This window comes from Oryza sativa, chromosome 11, assembly GCF_034140825.1.
Source record: "Oryza sativa Japonica Group chromosome 11, ASM3414082v1".
NCBI classification, from domain to species: domain Eukaryota; kingdom Viridiplantae; phylum Streptophyta; class Magnoliopsida; order Poales; family Poaceae; genus Oryza; species Oryza sativa.
The window spans coordinates 4837932-4859640 of NC_089045.1; the positions used below are offsets into that span (position 1 = coordinate 4837932).

The window sequence follows — 21709 nt, forward strand, 5'->3', positions numbered from 1 at the left end:
TGGGGTTCATGCCCTATTTATAGGGCGAAATTTGAGATTTTTTGGAATTTTTTCGAAATTTTTATGAATTTTTTAGCCTCCCAACGGTTATTTTCAAATTTGAACGGTCAAATAGCCGTTAGTGCCACGTGGCGCCTTCCCATTCGACCGCCGCCCGCCCTGTCCCTGCTTTCGGCCTGGCGCGTGCGCCGCTGGCCCGCTTTCGGCCTGACGGGCCGCCGGCGAAACGGGCCGTGCCGTGCCGCGGGCCGTGCCGTGCCGTGCCGCTACAGTAGCCGTGCCGTGCCGTGCCGGCCCGCGGGCTCGGCCAGCGGCCCAAGCACGGCACGGCTACTCGTGCCGTGCCGGCACGGCCCGTTACTGTAGCAGGCCGTGCCGGGCCGTGCCTGCTACAGGTTCGGCCGTGCCCCGGGCCACCCGTTTGGCCCGGCCCGTTTGGCCACCTCTACGGAGTACTAGTACAGTAGAGGTTAGCCATGTGCAGGGTACCGAGTTTAGTGGAGATCATATTTGAATGAAAAAAAAAAGGAAATATTAGTCATTGCTAGTACTACTCACTCCATCTGTCTTATAGAAAACAAACATAGGATTTATAAAACATAGGATGAGATGCAACACATACTAATACTATGAATATGGTAGGAGCCTATTCAAATTTATTTTTTATGTGATAGAGGGAGTAATATGTTAGGCACTAATTGACATGTCATGATTTAGGAGAATGACCCTATAAATTCGATCAGGCTCCGCCACTACGTATGTGGACTAGAGTACCCGAAAGGATGGAGTGAAACCGATCAATCCCCACCCTTTTTATTTCTGAAGTGGCATCGGATATATACCCTACTTTCTCCCCCCTAAAATATAGCTACCTAAATGAGGACATCCTCCAGACTGGGAGAATTTATTTTAAGAAATTGGTTTTTTGGATGGAGTAGTATGTTAGGAATTAATAATTGAGATAAAATGTCTCAAATACATAGAGGTTGATATGATTAAAGACATGATATGTTGGGTACGGCTTTCGAGTGCTAGTGAGGTGATAGGGTAACTAAATACAAGGAATAATGTGATAAAGTTTATATTCTATATATCATACATAGGTGGTGTTTGAATCTCCTGAAGATAAAGATGAAGATTAAGTGTTTCACGCAAAACGAGGTGATAATAACGAGTGACTAATTGGGTTTTAATAATTACAAACTTGAAAAATGAATTAATCTAATACTTTAGAATAATTTTCATATAGAAAGTTTTCGTACGAAACGCATCGTTAGTAGTTTGAAAAGCATGCCACGAGTATCTAAATTTTCATCCACATGTTATATAACTTGGATAAACTTTTGGATACTCGTGGCACGCTTTTCAAACTGCTAAACGGTACGTTTCGTGCGAAAACTTTTTATATGAAAGTTATTCTAAAATATCAGAATAATCTATTTTTTAAGTTTATAATAGTTGAACCTCAATTAGTCACACGTTATACGTGAAACACTTAATCTTTATCTTCATCTTCATCTTCAGAAGATTCAAACACCACCATAAGAAATGAACGGGACCATAGTTTTATTTGAGATAAAATTTAAATTAAAGATAGCTATATTTTGAGACAGAGGGAGTACGTAATACATGGGTGAGTAAAATATTTTTCTCAATAGTCCTAAAATATTCTCAACCACTATCATTCAGCAGAACATGAAATCAATCCCAATATACCCGATTCCCAAAATATCTTAGTTCCGTACCTCTATCAACGAGATCCTGTCGTCGGCGGATGGCAAACAACATAACCTTAACACCTCAAGCATATTCAATCCGAACATTACACAATTTCAATAGGAGTACTACCTTTTAACTTTTCCTCGAAACCACAAAACTAAAACTCCACAAGTTCCTTGATACAAAACCCGCCGAATTATTTGAACAAAATGGTACATCCTCCGTTTTAAAAATATAATTTTTAAGATTAGACATAGGTATTAAGAAAACTGGTGAAAAATTAAATTGAAAGAGGTTATAGTTAATTGAGAAGAAAATATGGATGAAGAAATTAATTATATTTTAGAATGAATTTTAAAGATTAAAAGTTATTATATTTTAGAACAAAGGAAACAGAACATTCCCAAAAAAAAAGCAGAACCAAATTAAGGGTCTGTTTAGTACAGCTCCAACTCCTAAATATTGCTTCAGGAGTTAAGTCTGGAGTGAAGTTGTGGAGCTGCCTAAACCCAGCTCCACAACTCTAGTACATTTTGTGAGAGAGCTCCACCCAATTCTACTCCTAGTTTTGGTGGAGCTAAAACTGTTTGGCTGATGGAGCTAGAGCTGGAGCTGGAACTATGCCAAACAGACCCTAACTGCCCATGGCCATGATCTATCTCATCTCCTCCCTCCTCACCTGTTGCCTTGCCCCTACACCATCCAAGAGGAGAGAAGACCACCAAAATAAACTTGACCACTTCGCCTCTCTCTCTCTCTCTCTCCAGCCTGGAAGCCTCTTCTCTCTCTAAGACCCCATTTCTTGGAAGCTCACTGCCCCCAACCAGGCAGAGCCATGGAAGACGCCAGCAGGGGAGAAGAAGAAAATTCGATGTAAGTTCCCCCTTCTTTTTCCATGGCTTTTCTTCCTCCCTCTCCTCTTCTTCGCGTGTATATAAACCCACGCGCGCGAAAGCTTTCTTTTCGCGCCCGATTTGGGGGGCGGAAGAAGGAGGAGGAGAAGAAATGGTGGAAACCAAGAAGCTCAAATGCTTCTTCTTCGTCGTCGTCTTGCCAGGTTCGAGACCAGCCACGTCCTCGGCGCGCTGCTCGCCTCCTCGCCGCTGCTGGCGCGGGCGTGGGACCGGTGCGCGGCCGCGGCCGACGGCGGCGCGTCGTCGCTGGGGTTCGTGCACGGCGGCGGCGGGGGAGGGGAAGGGGAGCCGGTGTGCGTGGCGTTCTCCGGGGTGCAGGCGGCGCTGTCGGCGGCGGCGGGCGGCGGCGGGGGCGCCGAGATCTTCAAGCCGGTCGGGCTCCGCGGGGACGCCGCCGGGCGGCTGTTCGCGCCGCTGGTCGCCGCCGAGCCGGAGGACGCCGGCGGGGAGCCGGTCGCCGTGCAGGCGCTGGCGCTGCAGGGGTTCTTGAGGCTGTGCAGATCCCCTGAATTCCAGGTAATTGACCAATTAGCTGAAAATATCTCGAACTAATCGCCCCCCATCTAATTGCGCACTTAAGCTCGCTAATTACGCCTCCTGATTTTAGTTTTCGTCTAGGATGATTTGACATTTTTTCTTTTGAGTTATTTTGGGTGCAAGTTATGGTGATGTTGATGTGCCTGTCTCTAGTTGGTTGATATGTCATTATGTTCAGACTTCAACATATGAGGCTTGAGGGAGTTCGTACTGTGATTTTTTTTTGTTTTATTATTGTAAGGTCAATGATTCTGTTTATGCGATAACTAATTTACGAGTCTAATTTGGCAAGGAATTTCAATAACATTTTGTGGAATTCAAACAATAATAACTGGAGTAATCTTCAGTGAAAATAATGATAATGGTTGCTGTGCCATTACTACCATGTGAAGATTGAGTGCTCTCCTTAAGCTAGTTTGGAAGGCTGTATTTTTTTTTCTGTTTGTTGTTAGAATTGAACTGATTTCTTTCAAATTGCAGTGAAATTCGCACATTCCTTATTCTGCAGTTTTTTCTCTCCTGATTCGTGTATTGCCTTCTGAAGCCGTGTCTATCTTCCTCTCTGTTATCAATTTGTTTGATTAAATTGGTACCTTTGACAGTAGAGATTTATATGCACGAGTTTATCTTGGAGCTTATAGGACGTGTACATGTGTTGTAATGTGTACAATCCCTATCAAACTTGGCGGCCAACCCAGAGCACAGATGCTATGCACCTGTCTTTTTGTGTCAATTGAAACCAAAAAGTACGGCACAAATGGCACATTGGCACGTTTGGCAGCACACCGAAATGTTTTTCTTGCTCTTGCTCTTTTGTTGTCACTTTCATTTTGATCCATTTGTGGTGGCCCATGTGTGACAGAGGATGATTAGGCGTGCTGAATACAATGCATGATTGAGAGAATGACCCCTGGCAACACTATGTGGGTAGGGATCTGAATATAATGTTTTTTTGGCTGTCTGGATCTGAACAAATTCATTGCTGGCATGTGAAAAATGGCGATCCATGATGTGTCATTATCTTCAGATGTGAATAATAAAAGGTTTGAGTATTGATGAATGGAATCTGAAGTATGGACATAGTTGATTTTTGGATGGTAATTTAGATTTAAGCCTGCTTTTGGTATATGTACTTTTCCTGTGCATCTCAGAGATAAACAAGGATATGCAAGAAACTTACAATATACTGAGCTTAGTTATTTCGGATGATTCTTGAATTCTTTAAAGTTTTTAGTTGGCTGTCAGACATGACCTTCATTCCACTCTTTGAATATAAACTGCAGATTGGTTTTTTGAGGAAAAATAAACTGCAGATTGGTTTTTTGAGGAAAAATAAACTGCAGATTGGTAACTTCAGCATTTGTTGATCTTTTCTATCATGTTTCACCCTGTCTCCATCCGGTGTTATATTTTTCTAGTAGTATTTGTGTTTCATAATCGACTATGTGGCCTATTCTTGTTGACAAATCTTATCTTCATTTCCTTGATGTTTTTGTTGAGCCATCAAAGGTGTTAATGTCCACAGCTTGTCAATTTAGTCTGTTCGATTATACAGTTAATGCTTCTCTTATACTCATGAATCAAATCTATCTTGAGGCTGCAATTATTTTTGAGACTAGGAAAACTGATCATATCACTTACTAATTGCATTGTGTCGGTTAACACTGCAGGTGCTGCTGAACCAGATCAGAGGCAAGGCAGTAGTGTTCACTGGCCACTCCCTCGGTGGTGCCATTGCTGCCCTTGTGGCGCTGCACTACCTTTGCACATCATCGTCAAGCTCAGCATTTGCCCCTGCTCCTCCGGTGCTTTGTGTCACATTCGGGAGCCCGCTGCTTGGCAATCAGGCCCTGTCTAGGGCTATCCTGCGTGAGCGGTGGGCCGGCAACTTCTGCCATGTGGTCTCACAGCATGATGTTGTCCCAAGGCTCCTCTTCTGCCCACTCAATGTCATCCCTGTGCACATTGTTGTTGGTATGCAGCTGCACCAGTTGCCGGTGCGCGCGCGCCGTGCAGCCGGTGTGGTGGCCACGGTCACTGCCCGCATGGCTGACACCAACCAGGAGTCGCTGCGGCAGCTGATCCAAGAGCACGCCGGTGAGGCAGCAATTGAGCAGAAGCTTGCTGCTCCGGAAATACCCAGTGGGAGCCCATACCGGCCTTTTGGGGCGTATGTCCTGTGCTCTCCGGATGGTGCGGCGTGTGTCGACAATCCAACAGCAGCGGTTCAGATGCTATATGCAACATTTGCTGCAAGGCGTGCTCCAGAGACAGGCGCGGTGCCACCTGAGGCTGCACACTCCTGCTACGGTGACCTCGTGCTGAGCATGCCGCACCACTTGCTGCTCAAGAGGCGCCTTGGTGCCACAGTCACCGCACCTGCCGCGTCCAACTACGACGTCGGCATCTCCATTGCACTGGAGGCATCAGGTATCACCGGTGAAGCTACAGAGGCAGCACCGGCACGGCAGTGGCTGAAGACGTCGAAGCGCGTGGGCCGGAGCCCGAGCCTGAACTGTGCGAGCCTCGCAACGCGGTTGGGACGGATCACGCCGTGCCGAGCGCAGATCGAGTGGTACAAGGCATTGTTCGATGCCAACACCGGGTATTACGACGCATTCAAGCAGCGGCTATCACCTAAGAAGTTCAGCAAGGCCAACATGTACCGCATCAAGCTCGCACAGTTCTGGGATGGCGTCCTCTCCATGCTTGACACCAGCCAGCTCCCCTACGACTTCCACCGCCGTGCCAAGTGGGTCAACGCTGCCCACTTCTACCAGCTCCTTGTTGAGCCACTTGACATTGCCGACTACCACCGAAACAACCTACACCGCACACGCGGCTCTTACATCACCCATGGCCGGGAGAGAAGGTAGAAGCAGTAGCACAAAACCACATTGTTCATTCTAGATAATTCATGGACTCCATTAGGCTTATGCACTACCTGTACTCTATAGGTATGAGCTGTTCGACAAGTGGTGGAAACAGAAGGGCTGCACAGATCCCAGCACTGGTGACACCTCTGCCACCACGACAGCGAGGAGGAGCAAGTTCGCTGGGCTAACGCAGGACCCGTGCTTCTGGGCGAGGGTGGAGGAAGCGCGCGAGCAGACAGAGAGTGCCAAGAGCGAACGCGACATGACATCGCTGGCGAGGATGCTGGAGGACTTGCACAAGTTTGAGCGCCATTCCAGCGAGCTGGTGGAGAACAAGGAGGTCTCCATTGATGTCGTTGCGCCACAGTCGAGCTACTCCCTGTGGGTGAAGGAGTGGAATGAGCTCAAGCTCCGGGAAGAAGTTAGGACAATATTGTTTCAATTTTGAAGTTGAAACACCTTAAGAAAATTTAATTAATTAATTAATTAGTTAGTTTGTTGAGCATTTGTCATCTAGTTTAGGCACAGATGAATGAATGTTAGCAACATAATATAGGTGATTGTAAATAGATTTAGTCCTGGTAGAGGCATTGCATTATGATGTATCTGTTCTTCATGTTGAAATTTGCAATAACTTGAAGCTGATTCACTTCACTTCTGTCAAGAATTTGCTTCAACCAAATCTGTATGACTCTGCATGTTTTACCTTTATGGATATCACCAAATGTACATAGTTTGATGACAGACTTGTTGAAAGGATCTTGTAGGCTTGCTGACTTCTGACCAAGAAAATTGTGTGTGGAGTTGGATTCTTCTCTCTTCAGGTTGAGCTACTGGTGTGGTAACTAGTACGAGTGTATGACCAAGAAAATATCTGTTTCCCTGATTTGATCCCCAACTCTGTCAAGAGTTTGTAATTTACATTCTGAATTTCAAAACCGTCTGAAGCTTCCCAGTCTGAACTCCCGAAACTGATCAAACCCCAGCTTCTGAAACTGTGGCTACTCTTTCAGACGCATGTACAATTTCAGCCCAGGAGTCGCAATCTATAAGTAATTTTGTTTTTCCTTTTGCGAATTTGGTGCATGTAAAAATTCAATTACGCAGCAGAAGTTTGTGAATTTCTCACCAACAGTTCAAAGTTCATCATTACTTCATTCATAATTTGTTTTTTTTGGCTGTGTTTAGTTCCTTCCAAAGTTGGAAGTTTGGGTTAAAATTGGTACGATGTGACTGAAAAGTTGTGTGTGTATGACAGGTTGATGTGATGGAAAAAGTTGGAAGTTTGGATCCAAAGTTTGTATCTAAACACAGCCTTTGTTTCGGAGTAAGATTTCATTCACTCAGAATTTGAGAGTGTATAGTATACTCTCTCACAGCATTTTTTGGCCGCATATGCGCCGTCGTCATATCCTTCCTTGGTGGCGGCGGCTGGCGGCCAAGTTGCTCCTCCACGCGGCGGCGGCGCCGCCGCCCTTTCCTCTTGTCCCGCCGTTTGCGGTTTGTCATGCGTGATCTCAGGAGCGTACACCTGCCGGATATAGTGGCCGGCGGCGAGGTCTCGCCGGAGCACTCCTCCCTTGAGTGTCTCAAGAATCTGCAATGCCTTGCTGATGTACGAACAGGATATTGTTCCCATCTCAAATCTGGCATGTAGCAGCCAAATCTTGGTATGATCACGGCAACATCGTCAAGGAAATTCCCAATATCTATTCTTCGTGGTTTGCCATAGACTTTTTCATAAAGTTTCTACTATGTTGGCATGGCCTCTGTGTCCCAAAATAAGATTTTTTTTTAAACGACCCACACAAGTATAGATGGTAATAAGGCCCGAGAGCCAACAGTTGAGCCGTGTCTGGACCGATGCCTTGGTACGGTGGGCCGTCCCGGCACGGCACGGTTAATGGAAAATAGTAGAGGGACTAAATAGACTTAATGCAGCCATATAAGCAAAGGTAAGCCCCAAAGAAGAGGAATACAAAATAGACTTGCTCCAGCCATATAAGACACACCCAAAGAGTTCAGGGACGAAAAATAGACTTATTATTATATGGAGAAGTGTGATTGGTTGTCATGCCTTATTAGTCACACACAATAAATTTATATACTCCATCGATATACTTCATAAATTTAACTGTCAACTAACGAAAGAGATATAAAAGAAAGGATATAAACTGAAATTTAGGGGTATGAATGAAAATAAGTAAATCTCAGGATATAAAAGGGATTGGACAAAATTTAGGGTTACGCAGGAAATTTTCTCTTATTCTTAACGCAGTTCACCGGCATATGGCAACAATTTTATCACATTAATTGTTTCTGGCTAGCTAGCTAGTTAGAGTGTGCGACTTTGGTCGATCTTGTGGTTAATTATTAGGCTCAAGGAAATTTCTAGTACTTCGACACGTGGTCGTGCCGCGCCATTGACCCATGAGCCGCGCGCCTGTCTATCTCCGCAACTAAGATACGAATCATATCTATAGTTTTTATCGGTACTTTAATAAGTTATCTGTATATGAGTCGGGTTTTAAGTTCGTTTGCTTTTAGAAATACAGATTCGTATCTGAGTCAAGTTATAAGTTCGTTCGCTTTTGAAAATATAGAAGAAGTCATATAAAATTTTTTTTTTAAAAAAACTCGCATGCTAATCTGAGATGATTGGGCTCCTAATTGCAACTCATAATTTTCTAGAAAAATATATATCCAAGCGAATTCTCAGAGTAATTTTTATCTTAACTAAACCATATAACAATAATAAAATTAAAATAGCCTTCACCCGTTGTAATGTATGGGTATTTTTTTTAAGTATACATGTAGTTTGAACTAGGAGGATCGGCGGGAAGTTATGGCTTAAGCTTTAGACCTAGGATCCAAACTTCATACAAATTATGTATAAATTTAAGAAAAAAAATGCTTGAAATTATATAGAAATAAGGCGAAATGAAGAACTCAAGCTCTAGGTATGGCTCCAAGCTGATTTTGTCACTTGTTAGAAGTTGTTTCTCTCTCTCTTTTTTAGGAGGGAGTAGGTGCGATAGTGGATAAACGTACCCCATGCTTGCAAGCTACATTTTTTAATTTTTTGAGAAGGGTATTTTTAACCCGATATCTATCTCCAACAGGATATATGTAGCTTTTTTAAATTAAGAATGTAGCCCATCAAATAACCCAATCTAAAATTCGCTTGTATGAAGATTTAAATTCAGGATCTTAGAGCATCTCCAACAGCCGCTCCAAATTGGACTCTCCAAACACCCATATAGCCAACTCTCCATTTGATTTGGCTAGTCAAACTAGATAGTCACTCTAACAGACTCTCTATTAATCATCTCTAAAATAACAACGGACCCACATGTCATCCTCTACTCCTCTTCTTCCTCTCTCTCTCTCCCCCTTCTTCCTCTCTCTCCCCATTCTTTTCCCCTTTATTTCCTTCAAAGCCGACGCCGCAGAGAAGCTCGCTGCCAATTTCCGCCGCATCCTCACCAACCTCGCCTCCGCCGCGTCCTCCTCGGCCTTCACCGAGCTCCTGCTACACTTGCCGTAGAGGGGGAGATCCAGCAGGCGGCGCCGGAGCTCCTGTTCCTCACCGGATCGGGGCGGCTCGAGCTCAACCTCGCGCGGGCCCACGCGGCATCGGACGCGAGCGGTCAAGCCCTCGCCGTCGCGCTGCTGAGCCGGTCCAAGCCCCTCGCCGCCGCATCGCCGGAGGGTACCTCTCCATCGGCGCTGCCGAGGGGCTGCAGTGGCGAAGGACGACGACGACGGAGGGGTGGCGCCGGCAAAGGACGACGGCGGAGGGGTGGCGCCGGCAAAGGACGACGACGGCAGAGGGACGGCGCTGGCGGAGGGGCGACGCGGAGGAGTGGCGCCGGCGGAGAGGTCGATTTGGGGGAGAGAGAGTACAGGACGGGAGAGGGAAAAGCGTGGGACCATGCGTGGGGCCCACAATTGGCTAGGCTATTTTGGCTGGCCAAATTTGGCCAGCGCGAGGAGCACTTTGGCTAGCCAGATGGCTTGGCCATCCGGTTAGCCAGTTTGTTGGAGCACAAAATTGAGTTAAAATTGCCAAAATTTAACTTGAAGAGTGGGATAAGGAGGTTGTTGGAGATGCTCTTGGGGTGCTACTCGGATCAGTACAACCATTAGCTATATGCCCTTCCACTCTACTTTAATTACACTTTGCAGGACCGGTCGAGTGACGACTGATCATGATAACATGCATTGCATGCGTGCCCTTTTGATTTTTGCAGAGAGAGAATTAATGGGAAGAGATGATCGAATCCTACCACTAGCGTGAATACCGATCGACGCCTACCACTGGCCATGGTTGCTACTAGTAGCAACACACGATTAGAAAATGACCAACTAATTATGAACCACTAATTGTCTCACATATACCCACTGCTGATCATATCCATCGATGGTACGTGATGTTGCCGGCCGGCCCGGCCGGCCGGCAGTTAGTAGGTGGATATGTTCGCGTAATCACATCATCTCAGGCTTCTTAGTTTCTTCCTGAAGCCTCTTGATGATCAATTAATTGCAAAGAGAATTTGCAGTGTCCATGACCAAAGAGACCGGCCACGAGCCCAGGATGCATGGACGCCTGTTCGTTCTTTTTCTCTCTTTCTTTTCGATTGCCCTGTCGCTATATAATTATTGATCACTTTTGTTTTTAGTGATCACTTTTGTTTTTAGTGCTGAAATTAATAATTGACCCATTATATATTTCACAAATTTTCTCTGCTAATAGCCTAGTATAGTTAATGTAGGACTTTTATCATTTATCATGTAATGGAGCATTTTTTTTATATAATGCTGTCTCAACTATTTGCAGTAGATTAATTACTTCTTTTTCTACTGATAGTATAACTATAAATCAACCGTTGCGATTACTTCTACTGATGATTAATTACCGTTTTTCCAATTTGGACTTTGGAATGAATCAACATATTTGTCTCAGGGAAATATATGCACTTAAAAATGATAACTGTAGATTTTTGCTTTGGGAAATATATACTTCCATAGGGCAATAGTATTACCATTCTTCAAATTAAGCTGCATTTTGGTACACGTCCAAAAAACGAACATCGTTAATTTATTTGTGGACAAAAGAGTTACTAGATGCCAATTAATCTTTTGAACACTTCAATTTTAGTCAAACTTAGGTAGATATAGAGATGAGGTTCTAACTTGTAAGCTATGTGGCGAATCGATCGATCGTACTGAAAAGAACAATAAGTACTCCCTCCGTCCCAAAAAAAGACAAACCATGGTTTCCGTGCCCAACGTTTGACCGTCCGTCTTATTTGAAAAAAAATTATGAAAAAAAATTAAAAAGACAAGTCACGCATAAAATATTAATTATGTTTTATCATCTAGCAACAATAAAAATACGAATTATAAAAAAATTTCATATAAGACGGACAATCAAAGTTGGACACGGAAACCCATGGTTTGCCTTTTTTTGGACGGAGGGAGTACGTGGTATAGCTAGCTAGCTAGTGGGGTGGTCTAACACCTATGATTAAAAGAACCTCACAAAGCTTCATTTTTTGCCAGCTTTTTATGGGCAATGTTATCAGGCTAGCATATATGCTACATTTGACGAGTTGCCACGTCGATACATATGCTCTCTTAGCTTTATACTCCCTCCGTTTCTAAATATTTGATACCGTTGACTTTTTAGCACATGTTTGACCGTTCGTCTTATTAAAAACTTTTGCGAAATACGTAAAACTATATATATACATATAAGTATATTTAACAATGAATCAAATGATAGGAAAAGAATTAATAATTACTTAATTTTTTTGAATAAAATGAACGGTCAAACATATTTAAAAAAATCAACGGCGTTAAATATTTAGTAATTAACGGAGGTAGTATATAGCGAGAAGATATTTGCATACGTACGATCATATCTGTAGTTAACCGGTATATCATTGGAGCTTCACAATTGCTTTTTTTTTTCCTCGCTACACCTTTCATCACTTCTATGACGTACCCAACTTGTCATAAACATTCGGCTTAATTTCACACAAATTCCTCAATTGCTTAACTTTTCTGAAACCAAACCGGCAGAAGAACTAGCAATTATATATATTTCAATAAGCATGAGTAAAAACCCTAGACAGAAAGGAAATTAGAAAAAAAAAACTTCATCCTATGAAAATTTTGAGTTGGATTAATAATTCTTTTGTGTATGAAATTTCTTAAGTGAGAAAAATCCTTCAATATACAACCCACACTTTATCTGGATTGTTCAACTTCATTCCAATTTGAAAATTTTCTTAATTCAACTCAACGGAAAAAAGAATTCCAACTCAAAATTTGGTAACATCTTAAGCAAGAATGCACACTCTATGAAAACTGCCCAGTAGATAGTACACAGTTGAACAAATTGGAATTTTGCGAGCAACATCTACACTGTACTTGGCTAGCTTGGAAAGTTCATATGCCGTATATATACCTGCCCAAGTTTGATTGGTGAATTAGACGGCGATATTAGTTGTGGTATATATGCCTAAGTCACTATATACGGCGTGCACGAACAGTAGTCTACGGTGAGAAGGATGGCCACTTAGAAAAATTCCTCACTTAATTTTCGGTTTATTTGATTTGCGTACTTAAATTTTCTACCACGAAGAAATTTAAAGCATCTTGGGATAAAGGGGCATTGTCGTATGTTAGCATGTATATTATTACGCACATGTACAGCTGTGGCATCCAAATAATTCAGTTAATTTTCTAGGTGCTCGATCTATTAATTTGACATGGCTGTAGAAGCACATATTATTTCCATAGTTAACTGAAAAATTTGGATTTACTAATTTGTTATTGTTGCTGCTAGAACCTTTTATATTATATTGTAGAATTTCAAACCATATGTTAGTTGTTAAATCGAAATTCTCCTGAAGTATGATATTTATATACTCCCTCTGTTCTAGATATAAATGTCATTGTTTTACACACGCAAAATCAACATTTCAAAATTCTAGCTAATAATTGATCGAACTAAATAATATATGTATCATGCATATATTCGTATTTAAAAAACTTTTTATTGCTATTGATTTTCTAGTTTCTGATAATATATATTATGATATCAGAAACTAGTGTATTATTTTTCTCACAACCTCCAACGTTTATATATATTATGAAATATATATTGCTATTGATTTATTGCTATTTATTTTCTAGTTTTTTATACACTAGTTCTATATTTTAGAAAGGAGGGGTATCTAGCTACAACTGACCAGAGCAAACATCGATTAGATAGATTCTTACGCAATACAAGTACACAACACAACACAACACAATACAACAAACTACAATCTCTTTCAGAGAAAAAATCTCGAAAGAGGCGAGAGTTTTGGGCATATATATCCGGACCAAAGACGAGATGAAGCATATATACCTAACATTTTCCCATGAATGCGATGTATATATGATGCCGGAACGCTTCTTCCATTTCAATTTGTTTGGCCTTGTTCTTGGTCGATATGCCGACCATGCATGCTACTGTAGATCAATTTGGCCAAGATACACATATAAGACAATGGAGATAATGCGTACGCGTGCACATTATTGTGACCAAGGTTAACCGTCTGATCATTGACTTCAACTAGTGAAGTGAAGTGCTCTCGAGAGGATATACCCTCATTTTTTCGTTTTATCTAAATAGTTATGATTTTTTTAAAAAAATAATAAGATGAAATAATATATCATACATCATTTCACAAACATGCATGGTAAAATTTAAGTTTTACAAGTTGTAAAATAAAATAAACAAATATGAATATGAATATATATGTATATAAGCTAAAGTCTATTATTTACTTTGTTACCACTTGTATTGGTCAAATTTGAGTTTATATGTTTGTAGAGGATATATCATATACTAATTTTTTATTGTCAACTTTTTCTCATAACTCTTTTGGATGATACGCAAGAAAATGAGGATATATATCCCTGTCAAGAGTTTATATTCCCTAAATTTCTGCGTGTGCACTTGAGTCGGTGATATCTCCTTCTCATTTAGTGTGGGCAAGCGCATTGTTTTCCTTTTTAGCATTCGGCTGAGTATTTTACTCATGTTTTATTAATAAATAGGACAAAAATCCCGTTAGCTTTTCTTTTATAAAAAAAAGGCTAGAGATAAACCCCAAAAAAAACCAGAGAGGAAAATAGAATATTTTTCATAAGGAATAAATCGGATGTGACAAGGTTTCAGGAGGGCATATTTTGTGTGTGCCTCTTAGGCTGGGTTTAGTTCCCAACTTTTTCTTCAAACTTCCAACTTTTCTATCACATCAAAATTTTTCTACACACATAAACTTTTAACTCTTTTTTTCAAACTTTTAATTTTGGCGTGTAACTAAACATACCCTTAAACGTTTATTTAGGTACCTCTTTAAACAGTTTTGGACATGTATCAATGCATCTTTTACTTCTGGTAGTTGAAGACTTGAATTGGCATCAACAACCAAAAAAACAATGTGTACGTTGTTGATAAATCATGCACAAAGCTGGGGAACGAAATGGGTCTGACCGTCTGAGACCAAACATACCATGTGCCGGAGGCAGAGGATGCATTGAAAATACAGGGCTTCCATTAAATCATATTGAAAGTTCAGCATGGTGTCAGGTCTATGCTATGAATGAGAATGCAGATAGTTCAGGCCAAACAGATCCCGGCTACCCAAAAATTTTTCACCCTGTGACTAATTTGTGAGATAAATCTTTTAAGCCTAATTGCTCCATGATTTAACAATGTGGTGTTACAGTAAATATTTGCTAATGATAGATTAATTAGATGTAATAAATTCATCTCGCGGTTTACCGACGGATTCTGTAATTAGTTTTTTTTATTAGTGCCTAAATACCCCCATACGACACCTTATATAATACCCGATATGACACACCAAAACTTTACACCCTGGATGTAAACACCCCGTCGGTATGTGGCAACAAGAGCTTCTCCCTTTACAACATGGAATGTCTCATTCCATCTTGTCCTAAATTAATTAGCATGCAAAAAAAGCATGAGGAAAACAAGTCTTGCCCTTCTATATTCTTTTCCCCACAACATACATAGCTCTCGCAAGATTGGCAATTCTTATCCAAATATCTATGTTTGTAACAGTAGTTGGAGCCAATGGTGACATCAAGGCCAGACAGGAAAAATCTTTTATTAGCTACCAATAATTTTTTGTAGTGGTTTTTAGCGGATAACCATGTCGCATGTCAACATTGTTGAAGAGCCACCTGACCTTGTCTGTCCAAGAGGTGGCTCCGTTGCTTCATTATAGTGTGTTTCAGCAAATGGCACCCTATTAAGCATGAACCTCATAAGTCATAAGATCAATACAATTTTACTTCTTTACTGTCAATGTTTTACCATTCATCTAATTCAAAAAATTAATAATATGCTAAAGTATAAGTACTGAAAGTTCCTTTGATTATAAAAGATGGCACATCAAATAAATATATATATATATATATATATATATATATATTAAATACAACGAATAGTTTAACGCTATGTTAAAAGTTAGCGGCATCATCTATTTAACAAACAAAAAGAGTATATCCTTCCACATCATCTCTAAATCCATCCAAAAAAATGTGACCATTAATCCTAATCTAACACACAGGGGCGAAGGTACAGTCAATTACCGGGGTCAGTAGACCCCGATGATTTTATTTTAACCTCTCATATCCTCTTTATTTTACCAGCTATGACCCCGGTGAAAACAAATATTAGACCCCGGTGACATTAATTGTTGATTGTTGTGTTAAATTCCAATTGACAACTAGAAACGATACTGGCAGCAGCAAATAGAAAATTACCTAGCATTTATGATTATACGTCAGCCGAATATGCATATACTTTGAGTTTTTGAGATTTGAGACCATGCATAAGGCCAGTGGCTCATAACTTTTCAAATTCCCTAGCAAAATAATTTCTATAGGAAATTATTTTAAAAACCATATTAATCTATTGTCTTTCAAGTTTTTTATAAGCTAATAATGCTTAATTAATCATGTGGTAACCTCGCCCTATTTTGCGTGCTGGGAGGGAAGGGTTCAGATCCCATAGCTAGGTCTGAACACACCCAGATTGTATCAGGGTTCACCAATTCGATTTAAAATTAGATTCCAAATATAGCAATATGGCTTTTTTTTTACCAAAATTTGATATTTTTTTATTAATTTGGTTTAATTTTACAATTTCAAATTTGAATTCTTGAAAAACTATTCCAAATTTCACTCAAAATCTACTTTTGTCCCAAGTTGGAACATCGAAATTGCGTTGTTTTCAATCCGTTTTGTTTGAAAACATAGACCATGGCTAGTAATGACCCCGACGATCATTTATCCTGGCTTCGCCCCTGCTAACACACCAAAAGATTATCTGAGAAGAAGAAAAAAAGGCACACAAAAGGACATGTGGTGGCTATGATCCCAGGATGCCCAGGTGCACTGCCATTTGCCACCGGCCTCAGTGGCAGTGGCAGTGTCAGTTCATGTTGGAAAAGCAAAGCTGTCCACGCGTGGCGCGCCATGGCGGGAGGAGGAAGACGAAGACGAAGCAGCCGCAACCCTACACGCCTCTCTCACCTCTCCTCTCCTCTCCTCTCTCTCTATATATAGCTCTCGTCTTCTTCCACCTCTCACTCACTCAACCCAAGCAACGCGCAGCACACCATCACCAGCCAAGTGTTCGACAGAGTTCTTGGCGAGCTAGAGGTGTCGAACACCTTCAAGAGAGGAGGGATGGGGAAGGCGGCGGCGATGGAGGTGTCGGCGTCGGCGGCGGCGGAGGCGGGGATGATGGTGGGTCATGGGGAGTGGCGCGACGACGACGGGCGGGCGCGGCGGATGGGGACGGTGTGGACGGCGAGCGCGCACATCATCACGGCGGTGATCGGCTCCGGCGTGCTGTCGCTGGCGTGGGCGATCGCGCAGCTCGGCTGGGTGGCCGGCCCCGCCGTCATGCTGCTCTTCGCCTTCGTCATCTACTACACCTCCACGCTGCTCGCCGAGTGCTACCGCTCCGGCGACCCGTGCACCGGCAAGCGCAACTACACCTACATGGACGCCGTCCGCGCCAACCTCGGCGGCTCCAAGGTCCGCCTCTGCGGCGTCATCCAGTACGCCAACCTCTTCGGTGTCGCCATCGGCTACACCATCGCCGCCTCCATCAGCATGCTGTAATCAATCAAACAATTTCTTTGTTTCGATTCGGTTTCGATGCAAACTCCATTGATGATGTGATTGCTGATAGCTTAGTTGATTCGATCGAGCAGGGCGATCAAGAGGGCGGATTGCTTCCACGAGAAGGGGCACAAGAACCCGTGCAGGAGCTCGAGCAACCCGTACATGATCCTGTTCGGCGTCGTGCAGATCGTGTTCTCACAGATCCCGGATTTCGATCAGATATGGTGGCTGTCCATCGTCGCCGCCATCATGTCCTTCACCTATTCGACGATTGGCCTCTCGCTCGGCATCGCGCAGACCGTCGCCAACGGCGGGTTCATGGGCAGCCTCACCGGCATTAGCGTCGGCACCGGCGTCACCTCCATGCAGAAGGTCTGGCGCAGCCTCCAGGCCTTCGGTGACATCGCGTTCGCCTACTCCTACTCCATCATCCTCATCGAGATCCAGGCAAGCAGCTCGCCGCCGCCATTGCCGCATCCTCTGTTTCTTGGCTTCTTCTATTTCTTGTGTCCTAACAGAACAGAGCGTTGTTGTGTGTGATGTCATGTCAGGACACGATCAAGGCGCCGCCGCCATCGGAGGCGAAGGTGATGAAGCGCGCGACGATGGTGAGCGTGGCGACGACGACGGTGTTCTACATGCTGTGCGGGTGCATGGGGTACGCGGCGTTCGGGGACAAGTCGCCGGACAACCTGCTCACCGGGTTCGGCTTCTACGAGCCGTTCTGGCTGCTCGACGTCGCCAACGCTGCCATCGTCGTGCACCTCGTCGGCGCCTACCAGGTGTTCGTCCAGCCGATCTTCGCGTTCGTCGAGCGGTGGGCGGCGGCGAGGTGGCCGGACGGCGGCTTCATCTCCCGGGAGCTCCGCGTGGGCCCCTTCTCGCTCAGCGTGTTCCGCCTGACATGGCGCACGGCGTTCGTCTGCGCCACCACCGTCGTGTCCATGCTCCTCCCGTTCTTCGGCGACGTGGTGGGGCTCCTCGGCGCCGTCTCGTTCTGGCCGCTCACCGTCTACTTCCCCGTCGAGATGTACATCGCGCAGCGCGGCGTGCGGCGAGGGAGCGCGCGGTGGCTCTGCCTCAAGGTCCTCAGCGCCGCCTGCCTCGTCGTCTCCGTCGCCGCCGCCGCCGGCTCCATCGCCGACGTGGTCGACGCGCTCAAGGTGTACCGGCCGTTCAGCGGGTAGAGAGAATGTGAGATCGATCGGTGACCGTCCGATCGAAGTAGTACTAGCACTAGCAAACATGTGTACGTCGTATGGGCAGCAGAGCAACACTGCCGTTGCCAGGTGGGGCCCAGGTGTGAGATAAAAAAGAACGAGGTAAACAAAAAATTATTTACTGAGCTTTGTGTGGTGTTTTGTCATGTAACACCTTGTAGATTCTTGTATTATGAGTTTGATTGGGATAACAAGGCTTTAATGGTTAGTGAAGCACAGCTTACTGTACGTCTCTGTTTTTTTTTTCTCCCTTCGATTTTGCTATTATTGTGTTTAGTTCCAAATAAGCTAAGCTAAGCTTACTAGTACCAGTATTAAACGGTTGAATATTTCAGTGATATTCAAGAAGTGGTAAGCAAATGACTGCGTATGCAAATACATTTGTCTGATGAAAATGACTTTTTTAAATGGAATTTTTGTTAAAATGGTCAATTTTTTTCGATCTATGTACTTAGTGTTAATTAATAATTGTTATATTAAGATAAATAAGATTGTTATATCTTAAGATCAAGATTTTGTTGTGATATCTATTTCTCTCAATTGTGATGTTAACAGAAGATAATTTGGTTATGAGAAATTGGAGGGAGTATTATTTATATATCTATATTTCACTGGAAAAGTCCACATGCATGTGATATGTCATTCGGAAGATGAAAATGAAATCTATACATGGCGCAATGTGCTTCAGTGTGTTGTGCACTGTTGTAAATATATTGTGACGTTCGAGGCTACTGATATGATGGTTGAAACTTGTATTTGTACATTTGATGTTGTGATTGTCAGTGAGACCATTGGTGGAGCTTACACTACAATTTTTTTCCAGGGATATTGCATTATTACATATACATTATCCAGGTACTTTGTACAAAAGAGCAAGCACATCACACTAGCAATGTAAACATACTAAAACGAGGTGAGGCATTAGCGCATGATTAATTGAGTATAAACTATTTTAAACTTCAAAATTGGATTAATATGATTTTTTAAAGCAACTTTCGTGTATAATTTTTTTTTAAAAAAATACTCCGTTTAATAGTTCAGGAAGCGTAAAACGAAACAAACTTTCTTCCAATCTCCTGGTGCCGAACGCAGCCTAAGGCTGAGTCCGTTTTAGCGTTTAGGTTGAGATTTTTAGAAGTACGTGAAACAAGACATTCTATTAACACATGCATGATTAATCGAATATTAATTATTACAAACTAAAAATGAATAGATTTATTAGTTTTTTAGAAAACTTATATATATATATATATATATATATATATATATATATATATATATATATATATATATATATATATATATATATATATATATATATATATATATATATATATATATATATATATATATATATTTTGCACGACATAGTTTAATAGTTTGAAAAGCATGCTTGCAGAGGTTATTCTGAAAAGCTGTATAGAACACTTTACTGTTTATTTGATCCTGCAGTGATTTTCTAGACAAGTCTAGAGATGTACAAGCATCACATCATTACACCATGGACACACACCAATAATTTGGAGAGGAATATCTTCATGATCTGTGAAGTGGTGCATCCACTGTTGGTGGATTATGATAACTGATAGAGCTCCATTAGTTCATACAAGCCTCTTTTCTGTTCTCCCCAAAAAGGAGATAGTTGAGGGACGGGCAAAATGAAGATAGGATTGGATTTCATGTGCATATATGCATGCATCCAAGGGTAGGAGGGCCCAAGGGGTGTACATGGCAGTGTTTACCAGGGCCATAGGGTGTTGCTTTCTTTGATTTTGGCAGGTGAATTAAGGCTGTTTTTGGCCAGGGATCTTGGCAGGTACCAAAAAGAATGGCTCACAAAGGATTGGAATCTTTGGCACTCCTGTTTGTTAGATCCTCTTTCTCTTGCAATCTTGCTATCATATGATGGGCTGGTTTACTTTGCTCAGATTTATGATTGGAAGTTGATGTTTGTTGGGAGCTAGATTTTTTGCAAGTTAATACCGTAGAGTATGGGGTTCTAGATGAAGTGCTGTTTGGGGCCTTATGTTGGCATGATGCTTTTTTGGTTCAGTATAAAAAATCAACACTTCCTCAATCCTCATGCATATGAACATTGTGCATGGATCACATCTCTATAACTTAATACAATTGATATTAATACTTGTATGGCTTTAGATAATAGAAACGTTTGCATCTTCAGCCTTTGTCATTAAGCACAGAACCAGTAAGTTTTAATCAATTTGATAAAACAAAAGACATACTGACGTGTAATTCTTCTGCGCGTTCGTGGAAATAAAAAAAAGACATAAGAAGCTGAGACAAATCCAGCCACAACATCTTATAAATGATAACTTGCTGAATTAACGATAATTTTTTTTATAGATGCCATGTAAAGTGGAATAAAAGATTATAATAATTGTTTGATTGATTGTATAAGACAATGAAGTTGATGCGGGCTACCATTAGAGAATATATCCTATGCACACAAGCTTCCCGTGCACACTCCGTGCACACCAACTATCAAATGGCATAGAAAATTCTAAAAAAAAATTGAACACACACTTCCAATAGTATTGCACCTACGTGTGAAATGCTATCTTAAAATTCATTATATTTTAGCTGTAACAAAAAAAGATAAAATTTTGACAGATTTTTACCCTTAAAACTATTAGATTTTTCACTTTTTTTGATAGGGATAAAATACAATAAATTTGAATATGAGACTTTACATATATGTGTTATACTATTAGGAGTAAATGCCCATTTTTTTATATAATTTTTCGTGACATTTGCTAGTTGGTGTGCACGGGAAAGTTACGTGCATAGGATGTTCCCGTTACCATTAAGCTAATAAGAATAAGATGTCTGACTTTTTTTCAACCAACTTTTCTTCCTAGAAGAGAGAAGCAGCTAGTAACTCAGTAATTGTAACAAAAAGAACCAAATTAAACCATATATAGTAAGTTGTTTTTACAACAAGAATGAGTGAGTAATGCACGGCAATGGTGTTTTCACAGGAAAATTAGGTTGAAAAGTTGAAAGTAGCAGGCACATATTCTGTACATTCTTTTCTTAAACTTGCGCGCACAGTTAAGTCCCTTTCCACCCAAAGAAAGAAATCAACAAATATTCCTTTTCTTTTGCTGGGAAATCAACAAATACCGGGATAAGAATATATACGGAGTGATCTACATTTGCAGACAAGTTATATATATTCTTCACTCAATGCAGT

General features: G+C 41.9%; 2 protein-coding genes across 3 annotated transcripts; both read left to right on the forward strand.

Annotated features, from left to right (window-relative positions):
* Window positions 1-2439: 2439 nt before the first annotated feature.
* Window positions 2440-6710, forward strand: LOC4349988 (lipase-like PAD4). Of its 2 annotated transcripts, XM_015762065.3 has the most exons (4): window positions 2440-2592; window positions 2777-3149; window positions 4841-6042; window positions 6128-6710. In XM_015762065.3, the coding sequence occupies exons 1-4, from the start codon at window positions 2555-2557 to the stop codon at window positions 6492-6494; spliced, it is 1980 nt and encodes a 659-aa protein (XP_015617551.1). In that variant the 5' UTR covers window positions 2440-2554; the 3' UTR covers window positions 6495-6710. The 2 variants fall into 2 exon arrangements, with proteins under 2 accessions (XP_015617551.1, XP_066161342.1); XM_066305245.1 differs by lacking the exons at window positions 2440-2592; window positions 2777-3149 and adding an exon at window positions 3156-4097.
* A 9811-nt stretch (window positions 6711-16521) lies between these two features.
* Window positions 16522-18723, forward strand: LOC4349989 (amino acid permease 3). Its single transcript, XM_015759993.2, has 3 exons — window positions 16522-17268; window positions 17365-17722; window positions 17827-18723. Exons 1-3 carry the CDS (start codon window positions 16832-16834, stop codon window positions 18460-18462), a joined length of 1431 nt encoding a protein of 476 aa, XP_015615479.1. The 5' UTR covers window positions 16522-16831; the 3' UTR covers window positions 18463-18723.
* Window positions 18724-21709: the final 2986 nt, after the last annotated feature.